The following is a 23,016-nucleotide window of genomic DNA, read 5'->3' on the forward strand; positions in this document are numbered from 1 at the left end:
TGTTGCTGCCACCAGTGGGTTCTGACCCACTTAACTTTTGCTCTCTAGCCAGAGCAAGCTTCTCCTTGGCAAGGGCAAGTTCTTCCCTCTGAATCCTCAGATTAGCTTCCCTCATTCTGGCTTCATGCTCCTTTCTCTCAGGTGAAGTCATTCCCCTGTGAGAGGAAGCATTAGAGATGCTAGAGACATGGGAGAGGATGGATTCCCTTGAAGGGGATCTGTCCCTCCTGCTTCTCTGTGTAAGCCTACTTGTGGGTCTGTATGGGGGGACCCCATGCAAACTCCCATGTAAGCTTAGGTTAGCCTGGCTAAGTCTTCCTACTTGGCCCTGGCTGTCTACCTCTTCCTCTGAAGTCCCATCTGACTCCTCTGTGGTGGGTAGACCCTCCTCTGTACCTAGGGTACCTGCCTGAGAGGCCCTAAGGGTATCATACTCCTCTAGGAGTTGTCTTAACTGAAGGAGGGTAGGGTTTGCACCCTGTTTTATTCCTCTGGAGGTACACAAGTGTCTCATCTCCTGGAATGTTAAGGTATCATATCTAGAGGGGGTCTTCTGCAGACCTGCCCCTCCTGAGAGAGCATCTACTTGATCTCCTCTCAGAGACATGATCTAGTGAGGGTGTGGTGTGTGCACCTACCTACACTAGTTGTTTCTACTAGACCTCTCTAGTAGTTGTAGTCAGGGTGTGTTACTCCCTTCAACCTACAACTACTAAGTCCAGTAGGACTTAAGTATTATAATCTATGTTATATGTACCTAGACAATATCTGTGTGATCTTTCAATTTAGTATCTCAAGATTACAATGGTATTACAACAGCAAGCTCAGATCCCAACCGCTGCTCACCAATGTGAGAAGTTGGCCTGATGTATGATGTCACTAGTTATAGTGTACACCTTATATCAGTCCAAATACCCTTATGGTGATTGGTTGTAAAGTCAACCTTATAGACCAGCTATCCTAGTGGTAGCATGGACAAGAGCAGTCTTAGGCTAAACTCTGAATGGCATGTGAAGCCAGCTGTGATACCATATATAATCCCTTGAATACCAAATGAAAGGACACCACAACAGATATATATATAAAATAAAGTGTATTTATTCTAAGCAAACCCTCAGCACTCTTTATGAGATTAGAGGTAAGTACAACACAGTCTTATTTATGCATACATTAAGTCACACAGGTAAGTAATACAGTTAGGCCCTAGGGGCCACGCAAACCATATACTAAGTAAGTGGTATAAGGACCACTGTCACGGAAATAGGATAGGCCTAGGCCTAGGGAATCGCTGGGGCTACACTACACTAGCGTTAGTTAGGAAGTGGGAGGCCCACGGGATTCGTGTGCAGAGTGGAAACACTCACGCGTAATGCGTAAAAGTCACTAGCAATAGTACAGTTTAGAAATAGATAGATTTAGGACACTTCCGGAGTAGCTAGGAAGTTGAGACTTGAAAACTAGACACTAGGATAGTCACTATCCTGATGAGCACCGGAGTACCCAAGTTACCTAGCCCACAGGCTGCGGGTGCATAGGGGTGAAGATGCGTCGTTTTCGTCGTCGACTCCTATGGATGCCTGAAGAAAGATGCTGACAGGCAGTCAGTGAAGAGTGTCCGGTGGATCCCAAGGCTGGGATCAAGAAGAGAGGAAACCTGCAAGCAGAAGGGACAGAGTCAAGGTCACTAGCCAGTGACCACGTGGAACCAGGAAGGAACCAGGCGATGTCGTGAAGATTGCAGGTGAAGGTGAAGCTTGTCGCTGCAGCCAGGAGGACCAGGAAGCGTCGAGGACGACCAGGACCAGGAGGCGAGCTGTCCCACGAAGGCTCTTGCTGTCGGCGGCGTCGAAGTTGGACTAGGACTCACCAAGCCTTGGCAAGCGGAACCCACGAAGAACGGAGGACTTGCTTCTGGTGCAGACCAGTAAGGTCTGGGGTGCTTCTTCTTTGCAGAGAAGCGGGAGCCAGTCTGGAGGAGCCAAACCAGTGCAGAAGATTTCAGGGTGCGTCGTCACAAAGGCCACTAGCCAGCGGGCAAGCAACCGGACAGACGCGGCAAGCAGGAAAATGCAGAAGGGCCCCACGCAGGACTCGTGGAGTGTGGGGGGCTGATCTTCGGTGCAGATGGTGCTTGGGGTTGGGGCTTCTCAATCCCCGGTGCACAACTTCGAGGGTGCCTCAGAAGCTGCGCTTTAAGTTACTAGCCACTTTTTCCAGGTAGCCGGTCCCACGTCGCTCGTCGCCTCCACAAATCTCAGCTTTGCTGTGGATGTGGATCAGGGTCGGAGAAGTCTGGAAGTCAAGGCTCTGGTCGGGCTCTGCAGTCGGTTCCTCGTAGAACGTGGGCAAAGCAAAGGGTAGTCTCTTGATGGTGCCTGTTTGCACAGGGTAGCCACTCCTTGGCTACAAGGGAGATTCTTCAGTCTTCTTCTTTCGTCGAATGTCGAAGGTCCAGAGTTTCTGTTCAGTTTTGCAGGTTCAGGATAATCTAAAGTCTTGAGGCCCAACTCCCACTCTTATACTAATCTGGGCGGCTGGGATACCTGCTAGGTCACGCCTTATGGGTGGGACCTGGGAGGGGGTGGTTACACCCACTTCCCTTTGTCCAGTTTCGCGCCAGAGCTGGGGCTGGAGTGCCCCAGCGCCGGTTTGAACTGGACTATGCAAGGAACACCTTGTGTGCCCCAGGCATGTCTCATTCCTTTCAGCCCACCCTGCCCCAATACACTAAAGGCTGTCTGGGGAGGTGCTAGCACCTCCCCAAGCAGGAAACCTATTGTCCAGGCCTCCCTGGCGGGGATCACTCCCAGCTGCAGGAGGTCAGACTTGTGTCGTGGCAGCAGCATCCATTTTGTGATGCTGAGGCTTTGGTCAGAGGCTAACAGTGAAGTATGATTTTAACATGTCTTTCCCTCTAGAAGGGGGGAATAATATCCTCATGTCCAGAAATGGTATGGGGGTATTATTCCACAGTGTTAGACACCTTACACGACATGTTTCGATAAAGCCAAACCATAGTTACCATAACCGTCTAAGATTATAAGGCACTTTAAGAGTATATGGTAGGCTATATCATAGAACAGCTATAAGGACTTGGTTCCGAAAGCTGCAGACAGGCTCAGCTCATGCTAGAGCACCATCTCACATGTTACCAAGCACTCTGCCTCCAGGATTGTTAAGGCCTGCCATAGGAGTGACTGATAGGTACACATGTTCTATATGTAAGTTAGGTATAGGAATACTACACCTAAGCAAGGGGTGATTACACGACCTTGCCCCAGCTGAGTGATCAGCCAGTTGTGTCAAAATGGAAGGCCAGGCCAGGGGTGGCATAATACATGCTGCAGCCCCTGGTAGGCCTAGGGTACACCTATGCCCTGGGTACCTAGGGTACACTGTACAGGGGCCAATAAGGTGATCCTATCCAAATGGGTTATGCACCTAAAGTACATAGTATTAATTTAGAGAGAGAACAGCAGGGCTGTGGGTCTGATTAGCAGGCCCACAGCCACATCTAAGTCGAAAACCAGTAAAGCAAAAGCAAAAAGTGGGGGTGAACATAGAAAGCAGACCCTACTCTCCTACAATGAGGACACACATTCATTTTTTGTTAGGCATGGAGCGATTAAGTGATTTGCCCAGAATCACAGGCTGTTCAGCATCATTACCGAGACTCGAACCCAGTTCCCCAGGTCTGAGGTCGAGCACCCTAGTCGTTAGGCCAACTCCTCTCCCCTGACAATGTTTAGCACTTTACCACTTTGTGTGTATGCTGTACGGAGTAGCACACTTGCAAAGTTGGAATAGTTTGGAAAAAATAAATCTTTTCTCCAACTTTACACTTGCCTCAAGGAGGCTTCATTTTTTGATGCAAATCCCTTTCTGCCAAAGTTAGTAGATGATGAAAAGTACCGAAATCTATAACATCCATGTACCACCAACGGTACGAGACAGTGCTTAGTTTGTAAAACAATAAGTGCCACGTCCAAAGTTTTGCTCATTGCTCGCGGCCGGCGCTATTGAATGTTGGGGTGCCAAAAAAAGGCTGTGTAGTCTTGTTTCCTCCTCATGCCTCTTTAATCCCCACCAATACTCCTAGCCTCTTTATCTCTTTCATACATATTCTTTTTCATTGCTGCTTTCTTTCTAAGCTACTGCTTTTCCATCTTCTCTCACCCTTTTTTGTTTTTCTCTCTCTTGCTGTGGGTCAATGTCTAATGAAGAAAAATAAGTGCCGGTCCTCAAAAGAACTGAGCAAACGCCGGCCTCAAATTATGCACTGGGTATGCCTTCTTTACGCAACGTAGTGCATAGTGCTACTTTGAGTTATTTTAGGGCTACTTTCCTATTCAATTCTGGATTTGCTCTGGAAAGTAAACCTCAAGACAATATTGTGTACCAGGTTTGTGTCACTTTTGTGATGCAAAGCAGGTGCAAAGGGCTAGTAAATCCTCCACATAAACTCAGGATTTGAAATGCAACACAATGATTGAGAGTGTCATACAATAAAATTGTATTTCTACCCAAAGGAACTCTTCTTAGCAATCTTATAATAACGAAAGATTGAGTAAAAAACAACAATGGTCCAAACTTATGATTGCAATTTGCAAGCAGCGCTTTCATGCTAGTTCACAGCTCAATGTGCTGTATTAGAAGGGTTGTATCTTATGAACTCGTAGTAACAAAAGGAGTTCTGTGACGATAGTAGTAACCCACTGATCTATCTACATAAAATACAATTCTGGGATCTGCATGTTACACCTTGTGTTTTCCAGCAGGAACACCAATCTGTGCTAGTTTATCATGAGTCAGAACTGTGGCCAGACAAATCACAGACCTCTCCATCAAGTGCATTAACCACCAGGGTTATCATGCAGTTGTTATTATCCCTTGAAAAATGCCAGGCGCACAAAGATCACTGCCGGCTGCTTTTATCTCACCTCAACCTATCGTGCAAAGGGTGGCCCCTCAAGCGTGGCACCCAGTGTGGCAGCACTAGTCACACCGCCATAAGTCAGCATTGTTCTCAATCCTTCTTTTCCGGGCTCCCCCTTCAAACACTACCGCTCGTCTTGTGCTCTCATGGCCTTCCCCTTCCATCCCTGCTCTCTCTTCCCACTTCCTATGACTCCCTCACTACTACTGCTACTCCCCACTCACTGATATTAGTTTTGCCAAATGCTTTTATAAAAGATTTGGTGAAGCCAATATTAGCCGGCAGCCATCTTTGAATTACATTTCATAAAAACCTTTCATAGATGGCCGCCAGTGCACGCGCAGGCATGTGCACATACAGGTGTCTTTTAATGCTTTATCTAAAAAACATTCAACAATAGCTGCCCACATATGCGTGTGCAGGTAATAATGGTATCTTTTAACAGCTTTTAGTATACTTTTGGTAAACGATGCCAAAGAAAACAAGCATTTGCAAAGTCAATAAAGGTGACGCTGCATGTTAAAAGCAAGACAAAATTTTGTGTACCATCTGCATCACGCATTGCAATGTTATCACGTGGCTTAGTTACAGGTTGAGATTGAAAGTTAAGGAGGTGAGTGAGACATACGAGTTAGGACAACCCACGCAATTGATGGGACTTTTGTACTTTTAGTCTGTAGACTCCTTTCTATTGTTATTGCCCTCCCTTCGTAAAGCTGAACTCTGACTTGTTGTCCCCTTGACCAGCTTCTTTGTGCAAGGTGCTGGCCCAACAGATTCAGGTGGCGAAGGGAGTTACTCCTTCTACGCAGAGATTGAAAGGTCTGTCCTTGCTGGCTTTCCTTCCAGGCAGAACCCCATGTGATTGAGTTTACAGGCTTCCTGCCAATAGATAGCCCCACCCCGATGCATGCAGTTTCATTTTCAAAGGAAAGAAATATGGATCCATTTGATGCAATCTGCCATCTCGCTATTAATCAACATGGCTGACGAGGGCCGTAGCCAAGTGGGTTCTCAGGGCATCCACTAGATAAATCTACACACAAACGTTTACATGGAAATAATTTGCATGTCTGTTGTGATTCTGAAGATCTGGCATGGCTGAGGCCCTTGTGGGCAAATGCTACACACCAAGGGGCAGGCTAGCTGTCTGCTATCTATCTGATGAGCCCTCGATGCTTTCATTGTTTTTCACCTCAGTTTGGATCTCAGCAAGAATTCTGACCTGTTTTGCAAATTCCTTGCCAGGATACGACCAAGCCATGTAATTGGTTGAAAGAAGTACACGTCACTTTGCTGTCTTCCAACAGCAGAGCAATAACCAACTACCTACTGGTGCCTCTGGAAGCCACTCACCAAAACACACAGAATTTGGTCGGATTCGCATGGTGGCTGCAAACAAACTGGTTTGAAACTGATAAAATTCTAATAAAATGCATGAATTTATAGGAGGGTTTCAATCGATATTCACAGAGGAGGTGTGTGCTGATTGACAATTTTTTCTTGCATCCAGCCAATGGTTGTATGTCAAAATGTCGAAGTCCTTAATATTAATATGCATTTAAATCGACTCCAGAATATCGACTATAAGCTTATCGTCAATTTAAGCATACATAGGGAAGTGTAGAATTACTAATCTCAACTCCACATCAGTCGAAATTTGCAGATTCGACCTAAGTGCAGTTCACACCCAAAAACTCTGAGTGAGATTTACGACTGTATCACACAACGCTGCACAGCACCAAAGTAGCTGCACTGCATGACAGAGAGTGAAGAGGAAAGTACTATATCTACAGCGATATTGCAATCTCCTCTCCTTTCCCTAGTGCTGGCGTACTATCAGGCTACCAGGCGCCATGCACACGCCTTTACACTATAGTGCATGTGCGTCTGCGTGAGTCTAGCACATATTTTGTAGCGGAAGGGACCTTTCCGGTACAAAGTAAGAGTCCTAGGCAAGCTGTAAAACATTTCCTACTTTGTATGTGAAATCCATACTTCACCATGAGTCCAGAGACCAACTTGTTAAACCCCCTTAAGAGCAGCATGACTTTGCTGGAGACCCGCTACCTTAATCCCACAAGAGTGTCAGCACACACATAAGATTTAACCAATAATGATAACTATGTAATTTTCTAAACAAGCATTAGCAAAGCCAGTAGGTCTGACTTGCATTTGGAGTCTTGGATAAAGGATTTCTTGAAAAAAAATCTTGCTGCAGTGAAAAATTAAAACAAAAAAATGCTTTACGTATACAATGCTTTTATAAAATAACTAATTTAATGTATGATGGTTCAAAGCACTTTTGAGATGTAAAATAGTTCCCCTTGCATTACAATTCAAGCGCTCCGTAAGAGGTGGAATGATAACAGCCAATAGCATGAGGTGCTAAAAAAACTCCTTTGGCCGACCACGTACTTATGCCTACTGCCCCTCCTGGGGTATAGGTCGTCAATCAGGAGTCTCCAGCCATCTGTGTCGTGGGCCTTGGTGCCTGTGCCGCCCTGCTATTCTCTTACACTACCTGGGTCGGCGAAGGCCCCAACCTCTTCTAAAGCATCACTTGCAAGAGTGACTGCAGCTGTGCTGGCCGTTACCCTTTAGGATCCTGTCTGTTCCCTAGTGGATCTTAAGGCCAAGTTGTGCTGATGTGGCTGCCACATTGTTGGCCTTCTCATACATCTGCAGATGGGTACGGGAGGGTAGGGTCAGGTCATCTGCCAAGTCCAGGTCATCGAGCTGCGTCCACGGTGTCCACTGGATCTCATTTCTTCTCCGTGTTGTGGAGATTTTCATGATCCAGTTAGCAGGAAGAGAAAAGGCGAGAGCAAACAACCTTCACGGGCTCTGGTCCTTACTTGCAAGACTTGAGTGAGTTGTGCTGCAGGGACTATCTTGAAGGTCATACCGTGGTTAAAGTTCCTGATGATCCTTACAAGTTTATCTGGCACACCATAGCGGCGAAGACGTGTCCAAAGGGTCTCTCTGTCCACGCTGTTGAATGCCTTCTCATAGTTGATGAAGTTGACATAGAGGGGGGAGTTCCATTCCACCGACTGCTCGAGGATGATGCTCAGTGTTGCAATGTGGTCTATGCAGGTTCTATTTTTGTGGAAGCCAGCTTGCTGGTCTCGCAAATGAGCTTCGACTTGTTGGGCAGAGTACAATCTATGTATATATTAAAAACCTTCCAACAATAGGTGCTGCAGACAGCTGCACTAACAGGTCAGACATAAAAATTAACAAAATGATTAATTAGAGAACTGTCATCCTAGCTTAACTAACGAGAACCATGGAGTCACTTAAAAATGGTTTGAACAATTTTTATAGCACACACAATTTTATGGGCTCTTGTATTAAATGTTTATATTACCCACATCCTAAATTGTGTTAACATTTTGCACCAAATACTCTTATTTTCACCCCGAGTCGGCATGCTTATTTAAGACATACATTTTTGCTACTTTATGCTTGCCTTTTCATGGAGCATTGCGATCATTATCTCTAGGCAATTTTGGCAGTGTGCTTGTTTCTTTTTTTTCTTTTTTGTATAGGTCGCATATTGCCAAAAGGCTGGCAGAACACTGAACTACACAGCCTTGTAAGCAAAACAGTCAATAAAATAATGTTCTTTCCTTCTACGGCACATCTTACAGAGTTAAGCCGTAAGCTTAGCAAATCTATAAAACGGAGAGTCAAAAATACCTCAGATAATCTTTTGATCACCTTTGTCTGTGTATATCTAGGTCTGGGTGTTGTGTGAGTTCGGTTACAACGACTTAAGTCTGTCTCCTCTTCTGCATCCATACTATTTTCTTACAGTAGGGATCCAGAAAGTACAATGGTCAATGCTGGTTTGAAACATAAAAGCAAAGGTGTTTGTTAAACATAGGCACGTTCTACATATCTAAAAACAATAAATCAATCAGCCTTTAGAAACATTTACCTTCGCAGAGGTACCCTGTCCAAGCCACATGGCTTCTCTCTTTAAAATGTACCTTCATTTCATAGTAAGTGAAACCTACTATCGAAAGTAATAAAATAAAACAGCATAAAAACATTAGAGCTATATACCACAATATCGAGATACCAAACACGGCCCTGTAAAAATATCGACTGCAAAATATTGATGAGGCTATATCTTTAATGTAAGCATATATCTGTAAGCATGGATTTACTTTTCTGAACTCCACACCTTGACCATATATGTGTACATTTGTATATATATATATATATATATATATATATACACACACACACACACACACACACATATGTCATATATGCCTGTGAGTAGGTTGGTGTGTGTATAAATATATATATATATATATATATATATATATATATATATATATATATATATATATATATATATATGTATATATATATATATTCCAATAACCAAATTCCCAAACCGTCCATCCTTCGACGGGAAGAAAGGGTACGGTCTCCACTTTTCGTGGCAAACTTCTATTTTATTCCATAAAACCGCTCCAGCTTGTTCTGACGCGTCTCGGTCACTGCCATGACCTTGATCACATATATACATATGTAATTTTCATTTTGAGCTGGTAGTTGGAGGTCGAGCCAACCACCACTCGTTTGTGCGGACCAGCACTTTTTTTCTTTATCAGACTGTCACCCAGAGCAAGGGAGAGAAAAACACAAAAGGGGAAAGAAGAAGGAACAGAAAAACAGACAAAGAAACAAAGCAAGAATGAAAATGAACCTCAGTGAGATAAAGGGGCAGGGAGAGTCTGGTATTGGATGAAAAAGCATGGTGGAACCAAGACTAGGCATGCTTGGTATTAGGCAGCCTTGACTTTAAAAAGCACAGTGAGGGTGATGTTGTTTGCATCGCTGTTGCTGAGAAGGCTGCTTTGCTCTGCACAAGGTCTTGTGTCAGGGCACAAAGATAGCCGTTTTTAGTTTCGTGTTTGTACCCAAGGTAGACACTCCAGCACAAATTCCTGTGCAAACAACTGCAGAAAAGCAAACCACACAGAATGTGTGCTTTTGCATAAAGCAAACGTTACGCATAGGGCCCATACTTAAAATATCACTTGTCCCCTCTTTGCACCTGGTTTGACTTGGTGTAAGCATTGAAGTTGGTGCAGCAGCGGTTCCTCCATAAGGGCAGAGAACCTTCACCCCCCCGACCCCTATTGCAAATAAAATGGTAATAAAATGATTTTATTACCGTTTTGTTTTTTTATTCTGCCTGCCTGAGCCGGGTGTGAGGGCGGGGCAGGGCCAATAAGCCTCTACTGCTGATTGGCAGCAGGGAGAAGTCGCAACTTCAGTTTGAAGTGTGCATGTTGGTTTGGCCGGCTGCCTTGTGACGGACAGCCCAACATGCACACTTCAAACTTCTCCAAACCCAAACTGCCTTAGACAGCTGGGTGGAGAGCAGGCCCAGATCTCTAGTGCTTGTAGGAGCACACAGAGAGCCCACTCCAACCAATCCTGGCACTTCTCTTATACTGCTTGACATTATTAACAGCATGAGAGCAGCATCTGGACTGGATGAGGAATGGAGTTGGCTGTCGGACCTCGCACTGTGAGCCGCGGATTGGAGAACATCGAGAACATGCTGCAAGCTGTTAATGGGTGACTAAACATTTTTGTTTCTTCATAAAAAGTTAAGTTGTGTATATAATGTATTTGTCATGTACCTGGAGCTCATTTAAGGTCTCCAATGCCTTCTGATCGAATTCGTGTAGCACGCAATGTAAACAAAACTGCTTCTGAGCGCTCCCTTCCACACCATTTTCATATGTCAGCCAATGCCACTGCATGAGGAAACTATTTCTGGTGGACAGCAGATATAGCACTGATTGAGTCTATATTAATTCTAACTGTACTGGTATACTGTCTAGGGACCACTGTCTTTAGAAATAGTTAACTCACCCAAGGTCCCTGACCAATTGCCTATTGGGTTCGCTTGTGCTTTTCAACACACTGCATGGGGAAAGTCAGCCTTTCACAGTGCAAAACAGTTTTAAAACTACACATAGGTCACACAGTTTGCAGCTAATACATTTTGTGCTCAAACGTTGATAGACAATTAGCTTTGTGATGCTCGTGCAACGGGGCTGGAGTTTTTGATGGACCCCTTCTGTCTGCAACTCAGCAGACAAAGGGTTATAATTAATGTGGAAGTGGGTGTAGGTGAAAGAGTGAAAGGCTGGAAGGGTGAAAGTATGGATAGGTGAGTGAGAGGGTAGTTGGGTAGATGGATGGATGTATGACTGAAAGTATGGCAGTAAGGATGGATAAGTGAAAGAATGTAGGGTGACTGAAAGGGAGAGTGGATAAGATAAAGTATGGCTGGATGGATCAGTGAAAGTGTAGATGGATGGATGAAGGAGTGGAGAGAAGGATGGATACATTTGGAGGGGTGGGTGAATGAGTGAAAGGATGGATGACTGAGTGACAGGATGGATGGATGGATGAGTGAAAGGGAGAATGAATTGATGGAGTGAAAGAGTGGATGGATGAGTGAATGGGTGGATGGATGAGAAAGGGCGGATGGATGGGTGAAAGTATGAATGGATAGATGAGTGAATGGGTTGCTGGATGGACGAGCGAAAGGATGGATTAGTGAAAGGATGTATGGATAGGTTTAGATATGGGTGAGCAGATGGATGGATGGAATGATGAATGATGCATGAACGAATGAACGGATGACAGAATGTAAAGGTGAAATGGTGGATATCAATGGGTGGCTGGAAGGTTGAAAGGATGAATGGATGGGTGCTTGGATGGAAAAGACAAGAACTCTTCTGGGGAGGGTTGTGTTGACTTGCTATGCTTGCTTGGTGCTATACGAGCTTTCATTAAAAGTTACCGCCCCCCACATTTTCATTTTCTGGCTACTCTCTTGTTGGGAACCGCTAATCACACAGGAAGTCAGCCTAGATCAATTTCATATTTAAAATTGAGAAGTTAGGTGCATATAATTCACTGGAAACTGCAAACCGTGTCTACAACCCTGTGTCTAATTTCCTTATTACAGGCGACTTGTGACGTCTCTAGTCAAATGTAATAAAGAGATGCTGTAGCTGCTAAACTATAATAAGTTATTACATTTGAATTCCGACATCACAATACCTGCTGCCAGAGCTAGGAGCTAGGGTGAAATGCGGGCGACGTGGCATATTTTCAGGTATGGTTTACACAAGAAAAAACAAACTGGGTTTTCCTTCTTCTGATATGTTTTTCTAAAAAGAAAATCTGATCTGCAGAACGGAGATATTTATGACAATAGATTTATTGTTTGCATTTTTACGGTAACTATAGCAAACATAGAATCAGTGTACATTTTTCTACACATTTAGAGGTGCATCTTTTTTAAAATCTGAATTACAACCAACTGATTTTAAAATCTTGCAACAAGTACCTAAATGCTTTTATTGTGTTTAATTTTGCAGTGTAGTTTTCACTTTTATTCTTCATGTCTGTTAACTTTCCAGCTCTTTTATATGACAGAGCAAAACACCAAGGATTTAAACGTTTTTAAGGAATGGTGATGGTGTGACAATATATTGTAATTGTATTCATAGTGCTTACTACTCCTGGCAAAGAGTCAAAGCGATTTTTGTCAAGTAGCATGCTACTACGGAACACAAAAAGGATTAGTGGTGAGTTAGTATAGAGAAATATGAATTAATTGAGGGGTGGTCATGTGAGTCTGTTATTTGGAATGAAAATAATAATGGAGGGATAGAAGAGGATTGGTCTAGAAAGTGTTTATTTAGAGATCATAGCAGTAGTAGGAGGTTTGGGATGAGTAAAGGAGAGATGGAGGAGGGAAGAGTCTCTAGAAATGGATCAGGGACAAAAATTAGGTCTCGGATGCAGTGGAAAACAAAAGTTTAAGGGGCCCCCCTGCAATGTACAAGGAGGGGCCTCTGCTCCGTATTTTAGTCGGAGCGCTCAGGCCTGAGTACTGTGCTGAGGGACCCCCCCCCCCCCCCTGTGTTACGCCCCTGCTCGGATGAGTCTAAGGAGGCATACATGATGGAAGGGTTTTAGAAGGGTTGGTTGGCAGATCTGAATAGTAAAATCAGTTTTGAGGCGATGCAAGGAAGGATAGAGGAGACAAGAGTCTAGAAAGGGTTATGTTGGAGATCATAGTAGTAGAACAAGGTTTTGGATGATTCATAGAGTGAAGGTAGACAATATATTGAGAGAGGTATAGGGTGAGATATAGGGTAGTACACTGGATAGAGTAAAATATTTTTTTTTACAGTAGGAGTCAAGCAATAAATATATAGATACATAAGTACATAGAAGGTATATATGTATAAGGAAAGTAATACATCAAGATTCAAATTGTATTTAATAAACTCAGCCAATCTTGCTGTACCATAAGCTAAATTGTGTGCTAGTTTTTTAATTTATTTATTTATTATTTTCTTTCCTTTCCATAATTCAATAGTGAAGCAATTTTAGATAAATAGTTATGATACAATTTACATATTGTGATAGATAAATAAATGGAAAAGCATAAGCATCTAATCAAATAACTTGTATGAAAACTATGCAGTGACCTATATACATGGTAAGCATAGAATAATATACCCAAGTAATAAGTAAATTTGTTAAGCACACCTAAAGAGTATCTATATATTTATAAACATAATTAATATACCATTTATATAAAGGAATACACATATTTATAAATGCTTATATACACACAGGTATATGCCAACTCTTGGGCAGTTTTCTGAAGATAAGATTGTTATCCGTGGATCTTGTGCTTGGGGGTAATGAGTTCCATAGTTTGGCTGCTGGAATGGATGTGTCACCTATGTTTTCTTCTTGTATAGTGGGATTTTGAGACAAGGTGCCAATCTGGAGTCGAGGTTCCTTTGTTAAATGTATTTGGAGATCTTAGTCCTGATGAAGAGCGGTCCTGTTCCATGTATTGCTTTGTGTGTGATACAAAGCAGCTTGAATGTGGATCTTCTTGCGACCGGTAACCAATGCAGGGCTTTCAAGGCAGGGGGGTTGTGGGCTTGTGGCTTTACATGTAGGAGTAGTCTGTGAGCAGAGTTCTGAATTCATTGTAGTCTTTTCATAGTTATTAAAGATGGTCCGTGGTAGAGGCCATTGGCATAATCAAGTGTAGGCAGTACAAGAGAGATAGCAGCCTGAACCTTGTGTGGAAATCCCAGGTGGTGGAAGAGGCATTGCAGAGCTTTTATAGTAATGAAGCTTGATCTTGCAAATTTGTCCAGTTGGGCATTCATTGCTAGCTTGGAGTCCATGGTTAATCCAAGGTTTCTTACTTCCTTAGATACTTTAGGAGGTGTTCCCAGATTGTCAGGCCAGGCGACAAGTGGGTGATAATTTTTCCATTCACCACATGTGAGTATTTCCATTCTGGAAGTATTCAATTTGAGATGGCTCCATGTCATTCACTGATCAACAGCTCTGAGACAACTGAAAATTTGAGAGTTTCCAATGTCTTTGGGGCTTTCCACTTTAAGGAGTATTTGTGTTTCATCTGCCTAGTTAGAGCATCAGTGGCATAACAAAACTTGAAGGGGCCCCTCTACAAAGTACATAGAGGCCCCCTCCATGCTTCAGACCCAGTCAGGAGCTCTCAGCCACCACCAATGCAGAGTGCAGGGGTCCCGGAGCTCGGCACCCCCCCACACCACGGGGGGCTAATGTTACGCCACTGCATATCATGTAAGGTGAAATTCATTGATCATTGCCGATAATGACGTCATGTAGATGTTGAAAAGCATGGCAAAGAATATACAGCCTTGATGGACCCCTGATTTTTTGAAGTACAGTTTGGATGAGAAAGGGGGAAAATGAATGACATTTGTTCTGTTTTGAAGGTAGGATGTGATCCAGGTGAGTGCAGTCCCTTCTAAGCCAGCTTCGTACAGTTTTTGTGTTAGAGTGTCATGGTCAATTGTGTTGAAGGCAGATGAGAAGTCCAAGAGAAGTAGTGCAGTAACCCGTTCCTGTCTACTGTGTTCTTAAGGTCATCGCACATACTGGTGAGGGCAGATTCTGTGCCTCTTCCTGGATGGAATCCTGTTTGGAAGTCTGAAAGTATGGAGCTCTCTTCAATGCATTGTGACATTTGGATAAATACTGCTCTTTCTATGAGTTTGCCCAGGAAAATTCCATTTATAATCGGTCTGCAGTTTTCGGGGTCAAGTGGGACCATGTTTTATTTTTTTAATAATGGGCATATTGTAAAGAGTAAAGTACCCCCTGCCCTGCATTACAAAGCGATCACAAGGCACTGGGAGTTCCATGACCTTGTGAAGCAACTAGGCCCTGTTCCTCTAAATGGCCACAGAATTCTTCAATGATTTCCAATATCACTATAACGTATGGGAGGGGGCACATATATAAACTTCACTTTATGAAAGCCGGCTTATTTATCTGGTCCTATTGCCTACTCCAGCCAACAGGTGGTGTATGGGTTCTAATAATAAAAGAAAGACAGTTAATGACGCTTTTTAAGCTGTTCCCATGTTTCCCTTGCAGGGGCGCCAACGTTTACCCACCCCGATGCTTTCAAGGTGGCGTTCTCTGTCCGCACCAACTACATGTACGCCCGCATGAAGAAGACTTTGCCTGAGATGTACGCTTTCACCTTCTGCCTGTGGCTCAAGTCCAAGGGGTCATCTGGGGCAGGCACCCCTTTCTCCTATTCGGTCCCTGGCCAACCCAACGAGATTGTGCTCATCGAATGGGGGCCCAACCCCATGGAGCTGATCATCAACGACAAGGTGAGTCAGTCCAAGGGGCATAACTCCCAGTGGTGCAACAGGTACAGTGGCAATTAGGCCAGGGTGCGGGTAATATGGCTATCCTTTACCGCCCAACCAAGGGCCAAGGGGGACTTTTTTCATTCTCTCACATGAGCCCATTGTACCTTTGCTGTGCTACGGTGAGGCCTGCAGCATCAGGGATATTTTTAAATACAGAAGACAGCCCCATAACTTACAGGGAACAGGGTAGATACTTTCAAAAGAAACACTTTTCCTTATGGGGAACGAAACTCAGAGTTATTGCTGACAGAATTACGTTTCACCAGTGGCCCATGCTTGGACAAGTAGCCTTATGTGTCTAGTAAATTAATTTATTCATTCAAATATTAATGTGACGTATAGCACATATGCTTTTTACCCATACATAAAACCATCACCTGATATCAGGTATGGTGGTAAATTGTGAACTGAGAGTGCAGATAGCGCAGCAATAAGTGATTCATAGTGAGACGATAAACAAACGACGAAAAAACGGGCAAAAGTTGAACATTTTCAGAGAAAAGACTAATCTAGGAATATATCAATTAAACAGCAGATGCTAATGTTTTGTTTTAGAATCAGTTTGTGTTTTTTATATTCGTTGATGTTTCCACCTTGTATCCTTAATTGGACGCAGTCGGAAATCGGCCCCCGTCAGTAGCTCATCGTTGGACTGGTCAGGGAAAAAAATCTACCTACTAATTAGGACATGACTCTTCAAAATAGTAATTGACGCAGAGGAGCGGGCTGTGCTGGCGATGCTAGCAAGCAGGACATTTGAGATTCATGATGAAGTGTTTATTTATTTCGCGACCAGTTCACATTTTTCAACCGATAAGGAATAGCTTTAATTCCAAGCGCAATAACCCTGAATCGCCTCTCCCATATGGAACATTGCTGGTCTGTTGGAGAGTCTGAAGGCCCATTGGTAGACGAGCATGGGGAATGTGAAGGCCGAGAGTTAGAAGAGCATGGGGAGTGTGAAGGTACAGTGGTAGAAGAGCATGGGGAGTGTGAAGGTCCATTGGTAGAAGTGCATGGGGAGTGTGAAGGCCCAGTGATAGAAGAGCATGGGGAGTGTGAGGGTCCAGTGGTAGAAGAGCATGGGGAGTGTGAAGGTCCATTGGTAGATGAGTATGGGAAGTGTGAAGGCCTAGTGGTAGAAGAGCATGGGGAGTGTGAGGGTCCAATGATAGAAGAGCATGGGGAGTGTGAAGGTCCAGTGATAGAAGAGCATGGAGAGTGTGAGGGTCCAGTGGTAGAAGAGCATGGGGAGTGTGAAGGTCCATTGGTAGATGAGTATGGGAAGTGTGAAGGCCTAGTGGTAGAAGAGCATGGGGAGTGTGAGGGTCCAATGATAGAAGAGCATGGGGAGTGTGAGGGTCCAGTGGTAGAAGAGCATGGGGAGTGTGAAGGTCCATTGGTAGATGAGTATGGGAAGTGTGAAGGCCTAGAGTTAGAAGAGCATGGGGAGTGCGAGGGTCCAATGGTAGAAGAGCATGTGGAGTGTGGAGATCCAATGGTAGAAGAGCATGGGGAGTGTGAAGGTCCAATGGTAGAAGAGCATGGGTAGTGTGAAGGCCTAGAGTTAGAAGAGCATGGGGAGTGTGAGGGTTCAATGGTCGAAGAGCATGGGGAGTGTGAAGGTCCAATGGTAGAAGAGCATGGGGAGTGTGAAGGTCCAGTGGTAGAAGAGCATGGGGAGTGTGAAGGTCCAATGGTAGAAGAGCATGGGGAGTGTGAAGGCCTAGAGATAGAAGAGCATGGGGAGTGTGAGGGTCCAATGGTAGAAGAGCATGGGGAGTGTGAAGGTCCAATGGTAGAAGAGCATGGGGAGTGCGAAGGTCCAGTGGTAGAAGAGCATAGGGAGTGTGATGGTCCAGTGGTAGAAGAGCATGGGGAGTGTGAAGGTCCAGTGGTAGAAGAGCATGGGGAGTGTGAAGGTCCAGTGGTAGAAGAGCATGGGGATTGTGAAGGATCAGTGGTAGAAGCGCATAGGGAGTGTGAAGGTCCAGTGGTAGAAGAGCATGGGGAGTGTGAGGGTCCAGTGCTAGGAAGAGCATGGGGAGTGTGAAGGCCTAGAATTAGAAGGGCATGGGGAGTGTGAAGGTCTAGTGGTAGAAGAGCATGTGGAGTGTGAAGGTTAAGTGGTAGAAGAACATGGGGAGTGTGAAGGTCCAGTTGTAGAAGAGCATGGGGAGTGTGAAGGTCCAGTGGTAGAAGAACATGGGGAGTGTGAAAGTCCAGTGGTAGAAGAGCATAGGGAGTATTATGTTCCAGTGGTAGAAGAGCATGGGGAGTGTGAAGGTCCAGTGGTAGAAGAGCATGGGGAGTGTGAGGGTCCAGTGCTAGGAAGAGCATGGGGAGTGTAAAGGTCCAGTGGTAGAAGAGCATGGGGAGTGTGAAGGTCCAGTGGTATAAGAGGATGGGGAGTGTGAAGGTCCAGTGGTAGAAGAGCATGGGGAGTGTGAAGGTCCAGTGGTAGAAGAGCATGGGGAGTGTGAGGGTCCAGTGCTAGGAAGAGCATGTGGAGTGTGAGGGTCCAGTGCTAGGAAGAGCATGGGGAGTGTGAGGGTCCAGTGGTAGAAGAGCATGCGGAGTGTGAATGCTTAGAGTTAGAAGGGCATGGGGAGTGTGAAGGTCTAGTGGTAGAAGAGCATGTGGAGTGTGAAGGTCAAGTGGTAAAAGAACATGGGGAGTGTGAAGGTCCAGTGGTAGAAGAGCATGGGGAGTGTGAGGGTCCAGTGCTAGGAAGAGCATGGGGAGTGTGAAGGCCTAGAGTTAGAAGAGCATGGGAAGTGTGAAGGTGCAATGGTAGAAGAGCATAGGGAGTACAATGTTCCAGTGGTAGAAGCGCATGGGGAGTGTGAAGGTCCAGTGGTAGAAGAGCATGGGAAGTGTGAGGGTCCAGTGCTCGGAAGAGCATGGGGAGTGTGAGGGTCCAGTGGTAGAAGAGCATGGGGAGTGTGAGGGTCCAGTGCTAGGAAGAGCATGGGGAGTGTGAGGGTCCAGTGGTAGAAAAGCATGGGGAGTGTGAAGGTCCAGTGGTAGAAGAGCATGGGAAGTGTGAAGGTCCAGTGGTAGAAGAGCATAGGGAGTATGATGTTCCAGTGGTAGAAGCGCATGGGGAGTGCGAAGGTCCAGTGGTAGAAGAGCATGGGGAGTGTGAGGGTCCAGTGCTAGGAGGAGCATGGGGAGTGTGAAGACCCCAGTGTTGACAAAGGAAGGGAGCACTATAGGACAGTTCCTAGGAGCGTCAGCAGAATATGAGCCCTAATGTTGGAGCAGCTCAACAGAATGTGCGATTCAAATGCTGAAACAAGATGGCCCTGCAAGGCAAGTTCTAGGGTATTAGCAGCGCTAATGAAAGGCAGAGGGCACTATCAATCAAGACTGATATGTATTGGCAGAGGTGTGGATGTGTGTACATGTGTGTTTTCAGGGGTGCATATGTTACCCAAACAATGGGGACCGACAGGTTCCTATAGTGACAGTACATACTGACAAAGTCATGTAAACACCATTGTCGTGAGGATCAAAGTGGATGTGTGCATGCATGAATGTATGTGGTTATGCCCCCAAGTGGAGCTACAGGTGTGTTTTTAGTAAGAATTGAAGTGAATCAGCAAAGCCTTGATGTATATATATGTCCCACAGGCAACACAACTGCCGGTCACCTTAAAGGATAATGCGTGGCACCATGTGTGCATTTCCTGGACTACGCGTGATGGAATGTGGGCAGCCTTTCAGGACGGAGTGAAGCGTGGCTCTCGTGATGACTTGGCAGCCTGGCATCCCATCAAACCCAACGGAATCATCATCCTGGGCCAGGAGCAGGTACGGCAGATTTTGGCAGTGTCTTGAAAACTTGCTTTGTCCACACCTTAAGGGGAAGGTTTTGGAACAGGCATGGGGTGCATGGGCCAATCGGATAGGGACTGGGCCAGGTACAGTGGCCACAGCTTACTGGTGTGAAATAGCAAATACTACATGAGTCCATCCTCAGCTAGGGACAGGTACACAGTCAGAGCGGGTCAAGGCTCTCAGGGCCTTATTTATGAGGCCTTTCAACACTTTTGCGCCACCGTTGCGTCGCTTTTTGCAATGCACCGACAGCGTGAAAATCCGCCATGCTGCGCCGTATTTACAAAGTGATGCCTCTAGGCAGATCCGCCACCTTGTAATGCCATCAGGTATAATGCATGCAGGGTCGGCGTTCCCCCTGCAAAAAGCCTCGTAGAAGTGGCGCAGTGAAATCTATCAGATGTCACTGTACCACTTCTAGGACGCTACTGCGTCCATATCTTACGCCTGCCTCACAGCAGGTGGAAGACTGACGCAGACCCTTTCAGCCCCGAGTAAGAGAATACATTGCTGGAGTTGCGTCAGTTTTCAGACACACCCCAGCAATGCGACATGGAGTGCCGTACATTAAATATGGCACATCCATCCTGTTGCAAGAGGGCGCAGTGAAAACTGTTGCATCGCTATTTTCACGCAGCGATGCGACAGTTTTCATAAATGAGGCCCTCAGCCTGAGACAGGGACTGAAGCTGAAGGTCATGAATATACAGTCTAATAGTGTCAGTGAACCCTCTCTAAGGTACAATGTGGTGTTCATCCTTAGTCCACAAGTGAAGGATCTGTACCAGGTGTTCAGGACAAACCTGGACGATCTAAATGATCCCTACTGAAAACTGTATATGTACATTTATATAGTATGGCTATCACCAAAATCTGGCTGGGCCGTGCCCTCAAAACGCAATGATGGACCCCATGCTTTGAAGAGTGAACCACCAGTTCTGGTCCTTGCCCCAATCACAGCAGATATCTTAGTTCTGTACTTCTGGTATCTGCATGAATCCCTGGTAGATTCATGCCACCCGTATTCTCACGTCACAGAAGATCCAGGTCCACCATGGCCTCTTTTCTACAGGACCTCTGCGTGGCAAAGCTGGCGGTTGTGCCAGTGCATTGATTTTGTTTAATCAATCAACATTGCTTGATAAACTCGAAGTGACACGACTGTAGGAAATGAGTTGGTTCCCTGATGGCTCATGGTGATTCTGGCCAACTATATATCTCTTTTGTGCCTTTTTCCTTAAAGCCAGAAGCATTGACGTGCAGGATTCTATGGTGCATCTTCCAGTTGCTGATACCTTTTTTTACTTCCTGTCTAAAGACAAGCGTAGCTGTTTCATAAGCCCCCAAAATATAAAAATACATACATATTTACACACACATATAGAGGCTTTCAGTCAGCCCTTTTCATCCAATGGTTTGCTCAATAATCTTTCACCTTTTACATACACCATGAGGCATTCTATAAGCTCCCTTCAACCATTCGTTGACTTGCACTGCAATTGATGGCATTTGCCTAATCAGAGCTGCCTAAAAAAGAGCATGCCTGGCTTCTGGGCCAGTGCTTTATTTTTATATTTTTGCAAATGTTTTCATATTGCTCATCTCTGAAAAAAATATTTTAAAAATTACTTAAGACAAGGCCAGACCTTTTGCCTTTGGCAATGATTGTTTAACATGCACGTTCAACAACTGGCTGAAGTTCTTGCCTTCTTTGTGATATACCCTTATGCCAATGATAGCCAGATGTGACGTAAAAGCGGTAATGGTATGGTCCCATTTAGCATCTGGCTAAAGGAGGGCCTTTACGCAGACTGTTAAGACTAAGTAGGTTTTGGTGGCATGGCGGTTCTCATGACCTTGGATTCCAACAGTGGTCGGTAGGCCATGCCACACCCTCGTTTAATCTGCTGCAATCATTCATACATACCGAGCTTTGGCTGGTGCTACGTGTCAGTTCCACCATTATCATCTGAAGATACTACTGCGTGTTCTTCCATCCCTGGCTCTCCCATCAATGCCACAGTAACCCTAGTCACTTCTTCTTCAAAGCTGGATTATGTCCGAATCACTCTGTCTTGATTTGCCAGGAACCTCAACCACTGGCTGAAAGTGGCTCAAACTGCTGCACACTGTCTGGCGGTCTTCTCCACTGGCTACCTGTAGCTCAGCCTAACCTGCTTCAAATCCCTGCTTTTTAGAACTTGGCTACCCATTTGTCTTGATGATGAAATTTCACAGCATCATTTTGACTTGAAATGTAAGATTTGCCACCAGCAATGACCTGGTGCCTCAGCAGTTCCAAAACCCGGGTCTGATCGAAGTTCTTTCTCTGCAACGGGTGCCACGGTACAGAACTGTGCCAGGGATAAACTCCAATTATTTCGAAAGCCTGTGAAGACGTGTGTTTTAGTGGTAGTCTATGCCTAGGTGCCCTTTTGGGTTTATGGAGCTTTATAAAGGATTTGATGATGATGATGAAGTTGTGAGCTCTGGAGAGAGCAGTCAATTCACCATAAGAGACATTGTGGTATAGACACGCTTATCGATAAAGGTTAGACCTGAGACTTCTGGCAGATACATCTCCCATTGCAGCACGTCATCAGCGAAGGCATGGCTGCAAGAAGAGGGCTTTAACAACAATGTACATGTAGCTCTTGGACTCAGCTACCACACGGCCTCCTGTGTTGCAGGAGTGAGACACACACCGTGGCCCAACCACTCGTCAAAAGATCCTGTAAGCCGATCGATATTACATCAACTGGGGGGACTTAGTCCACAAGGTGCCGTTCTATCCCATCATTAGACCCACCATTACGAGCTGAGCACTACATAGAGTGCAGTAATGCCCAGTCTAGAATTACCAGAGCTGACGCCACCAAATTTCTGGTCTGTATTCCTACCCCTATTGCGTCCAGGTCTGAGTTTTCCAGTGCAGAATGGGGAATAACTTTCACATTACAAAATTACCAGGCTATTTCCATCACGCAACTGCAAAATGATGTTCCTTTTCCACACATAAATTCCAAGAACTTCCAGGAAGTAGAATTTGTAAATGGAAACACAAGTGGCTACTAGGTGCAAGTCCACATCCATTCAACGTATAATCATGCAGGATTGTATCTCCTGTGGAGATACAACTCATCACGATTCGTGGTCGAACCCCAAGTTGGTGATGGCTGGAACCTGGAAGTCAAGTTCCAGCAAGCAGCCTCAGATAGACTGTTAGGCCCAGTCTGAAAACATATTTCTCTTCCTGCACAGCCTTTGCAGCGATAACTCAAAGCTTTTTGTAGTTGACTGAAGGACTTTCCAGCTGAGAGATGGTGTCCCTTGATGAAAGCGATGTAATCGACGAATGTTTCAGACGCCTGTCTTCCCAGCGCCACGTATCTGTAAAATGAAATGGAGACCAGGAGATGGTGCTTCACT

General features: G+C 45.0%; 1 protein-coding gene across 1 annotated transcript in view; it reads left to right on the forward strand.

Moving 5' to 3' along the window:
* Positions 1–23,016, forward strand: part of NPTXR (neuronal pentraxin receptor) — a 72,940-nt gene that overhangs the window by 41,084 nt on the left and 8,840 nt on the right. The window contains exons 3-4 of the mRNA XM_085601278.1: positions 15,458–15,702; positions 19,381–19,560. Of these exons, the coding sequence (XP_085457404.1) occupies positions 15,458–15,702; positions 19,381–19,560 (425 nt within the window). The remainder of the gene's footprint in view (positions 1–15,457; positions 15,703–19,380; positions 19,561–23,016) is intronic.

The sequence above is a fragment of the Triturus cristatus genome, chromosome 4_2, assembly GCF_964204655.1.
Source record: "Triturus cristatus chromosome 4_2, aTriCri1.1, whole genome shotgun sequence".
Taxonomy (NCBI): domain Eukaryota; kingdom Metazoa; phylum Chordata; class Amphibia; order Caudata; family Salamandridae; genus Triturus; species Triturus cristatus.